The sequence below is a fragment of the Corapipo altera genome, unplaced genomic scaffold, assembly GCF_003945725.1.
Source record: "Corapipo altera isolate COAL_440 unplaced genomic scaffold, ASM394572v1 59581, whole genome shotgun sequence".
Classification (NCBI taxonomy): domain Eukaryota; kingdom Metazoa; phylum Chordata; class Aves; order Passeriformes; family Pipridae; genus Corapipo; species Corapipo altera.
Window position 1 is genome coordinate 1 of NW_020888338.1, and position 2,989 is coordinate 2,989.

A 2,989-nucleotide genomic window follows, 5' to 3' on the forward strand; every position below is an offset into this window, starting at 1 on the left:
GGGGGGTTTGGGGGGTCCCCGGAGTCCTCCCGGTGTTGATGTGGGGTCCTGTGTCCCCCCCAGGGTCGCTGTCGCTGTCCCTGGACGCGGCGGCGCTGGAGCTGATGGAGGCGCTGGAGCTGCTGCAGGAGCGCCGGGAGCGGCTGGAGGAGCATCTGCGGCAGGTCAGGGGGAACGGGCGGACACAGCGGGGACAGGGGGTGTGGGGGGACATGAGGGGACACCACCCACCCTGGGGACACGTGTGGGGTCGTGCCACTCGGCACCAGGACACACCGCGGGGCCGGGCCGTCCGCTGTGGGGACAGACAGGGACACACCACTGGGATGTGCACTCCCGGGTCCCCTCTGTCCTGTGTCCCTCCTGTCCCCCCAGGGCTGGCTGTCCCTGTCCTGTGTCCCCACTGTCCCCCCTGTCCCCCCAGGGCTGGCTATCCCTGGCCCAGGCCCGGTACTCCCTGGGGTGTCACCGCGTCTCGTCCCTGCAATATGGGGCCACCATGGTGCCCCGAGTGCGTGTGAGCCACAGGTGGGGACACGGGGGCAGGGACATGGGGGGCACAGGGACATGGGGGGCACAGGGACGTGGGGGGCACAGGGACGTGGGGAGGACACAAGGACGTGGGAGGTACAGGGACGGGGGGGGGACACTGGGACACGAGGGGGACCATGGCAGGGGGTGGCAGGGACATGGGGAGGACATGGGGATGTTGGGGACACTTGGCAGAGGGACACAGGGCTGGGGGGGACACCGGGGGACACACAAAGGGATGTCCTTGATTTGGGGAGGGGATATAGGGGTGACACTGATGTCCCCATGGGGGGTGCGGGGTGGGTGTTGGGGGCTGTTGGGGGCTGTCAGGGGGTGCTGGGGGGTCTCTGTGGTGGCAGAGGAACACGAGGGGTGGCAGTGACACCATGTCCCTGTGTCACCCCCAGGCAGGACCCAGGGGGACGCCCTCACTTTGAGGAGGTGCTCGGAACAGGGGGGGACCCCGAGGACCCCAACCCTCAGCAGGACGGGGGTGACGGTGAGGGGGGGAGAGGTGGTCCCTGGGGAGTTTGGGGGCGTTTAGGGTCCCTTTGAGGACCATGTGGGAACTGGGGGTGCCCAAGGGGGGTCCCCTGGGGGTGCTGGGGGGGAATTTGGGGTCCTCAGGACATCACCCATGGGTGCTGGGGGGGGATGCTGGGGGTGCAGGGGAGGAACTGGGGGTGCTGGGGGGTGTTCTCAGTTGTTTTCTGGGGTGTCACTGACCTTGTCCCTCCCCCAGGGCTGCGGCAGCGCCGGGGAGCCCCAGAGAAAGGGGGGGGGCCCCACCCGGCCCCCCCCAGACCCCCTGGGCTGGTTCGGGGTGCTGGTGCCCCCCAGTCTGCGGCAGGCACAGGGCAGCTTCCAGAGGGGTGAGAATGGGGGCCTGGGACTGGGGGGTGCCTGGGGGGGGGCCTGAACTTGGGGGAACTGGGGGATCTGAACCAGAGGGGTCCCCCAAAGCAGGGCGAGGGTCCCCAAACCGTGGGGGTCCAAAATCTGGGGGGTCCCCAAAGAACAGGGGATCAACCAAAACTGGGAAGGGCCTGAAGGTCACGACCCCATGTGACCCCTCTGGCCCCCTGGCCCCAGGGGTGACACTGGCCGTGGAGGTGGCCGAGCTCCAGGGCACCGTGGATGCCATGGCCACGCGGTACCGGCACCTCCTGCGGCAGAAACGGCTCCTGGCCAGAGAGAGAGGGGACAGAGAGACCCCCGGGGACAGCAGCTCCTCAGGAACCCCGGCGGACACCGAGACCACGGGGATGCCGGGTGACATCAAGACCCGAGGGGACACTGAGGGTGGCACAGTGACCACGGGGGACACGGGGACTGCGTGACACGGACACTGAGAGCACCAGGGACGCTCTGCAGGTGACATGGGGGACACAGAGGAGCACAGGTGGCACCATGACCCACAGGGACACAGGTAACGTGCTGACCCTTCCCAGGTGACACGGAGCCTTCCCAGGTGACGCACCTGCCTGTGGGTGACACTGAGCCTCCCAAGGACCGTGCAGGTGACACTGAGACCCACTCGTGGGTGACACGGAGCCCCAGGGACCCTGTGGGTGACACTGAGCTCCAGCAGTGGGTGGCGGTGCTGTCACCACCCTCGTGACAGGACCACTCCAGGGCCCCTGTGTCTCCCCCAATAAAGCTGTTGTGGTGCCACCAGCGCTGTGTCCCCTCTGTCCCCAGTGTGCCACCATCTTTGTGCACCCGTGTCACCTGGCAGCCATGCTGGTCCCATGTGACCCCTCCCTGGCCCCGCCTCTGCCCCACCCAATCAGCGGCAGCCCCTTTGCCAACGTCTATGTTTATTGGGCGGGGCCCTCGCCCCGCCCCCAGGCCCCGCCCCCGGTGGGCGGGACCGACACAACAACGACTATGGGGAGGGGTGGGGTGCAGGGGTGTGGTCTGTGGGGGCGCGGCCGGGGCGTGGCGCCCCCTAGCGGATGGTGTAGCGCACGTAGGGCACCTCGATGTCGGCATCGGTGTTGTCGTTGCAGCAGAGCTCGAACACCAGCGCCTTGACGTGGCGGCCCAGCTTCTTCTTGGACACCCGGGTCACGATCTCCGTCATCCTGGGGGCAAAGCAGGGTCACAGGGGGGTCCCAGTCCTGGGAATCAGCACCCAGAGGGAATGCAGCCATGGCCTGTCCCCACCCCTGGGATCTGTCCTCCCCTTGGTACCCTGTCCCTCTCCCACAAGATACGTCCCTACCCCTGGCATGTCTCTGAAACCTCATGTCCTGTTCCCCTCCCCAGACCCTGTTCCCCTCCCCAGACCCTGTTCCCCTCCCCAGACCCTGTCCCCCTCCCCAGGACGTGGCCCCCTGGCCCTACGGTAGGTCCTGGCGCTCGCGGAGCTTCGCCGCCGACATGAAGAAGGAGTAGAGCATGGACACGCCCTGGGACAGCATCGTGATCTCCAGCTGGTGCTCCTTCTGGGGGG

General features: G+C 67.8%; 1 protein-coding gene and 1 long non-coding RNA gene across 2 annotated transcripts; one reads left to right on the top strand and one right to left on the bottom strand.

The window, feature by feature from the left end:
• Positions 1 to 7: 7 nt before the first annotated feature.
• On the top strand, positions 8 to 2,208 carry LOC113941933 (coiled-coil domain-containing protein 115-like). The gene is made up of 6 exons (XM_027633071.1): positions 8 to 164; positions 425 to 528; positions 939 to 1,024; positions 1,274 to 1,403; positions 1,624 to 1,905; positions 1,983 to 2,208. The coding sequence occupies exons 1-5, from the start codon at positions 39 to 41 to the stop codon at positions 1,805 to 1,807; spliced, it is 630 nt and encodes a 209-aa protein (XP_027488872.1). The 5' UTR covers positions 8 to 38; the 3' UTR covers positions 1,808 to 1,905; positions 1,983 to 2,208.
• Positions 2,209 to 2,334: 126 nt separating this feature from the next.
• On the bottom strand, positions 2,335 to 2,983 carry LOC113941934. The gene is made up of 2 exons (XR_003525798.1): positions 2,881 to 2,983; positions 2,335 to 2,618 (listed from the first exon to the last, which is right to left on the bottom strand). It is a non-coding gene; the product is annotated as an uncharacterized LOC113941934 (long non-coding RNA).
• Positions 2,984 to 2,989: the final 6 nt, after the last annotated feature.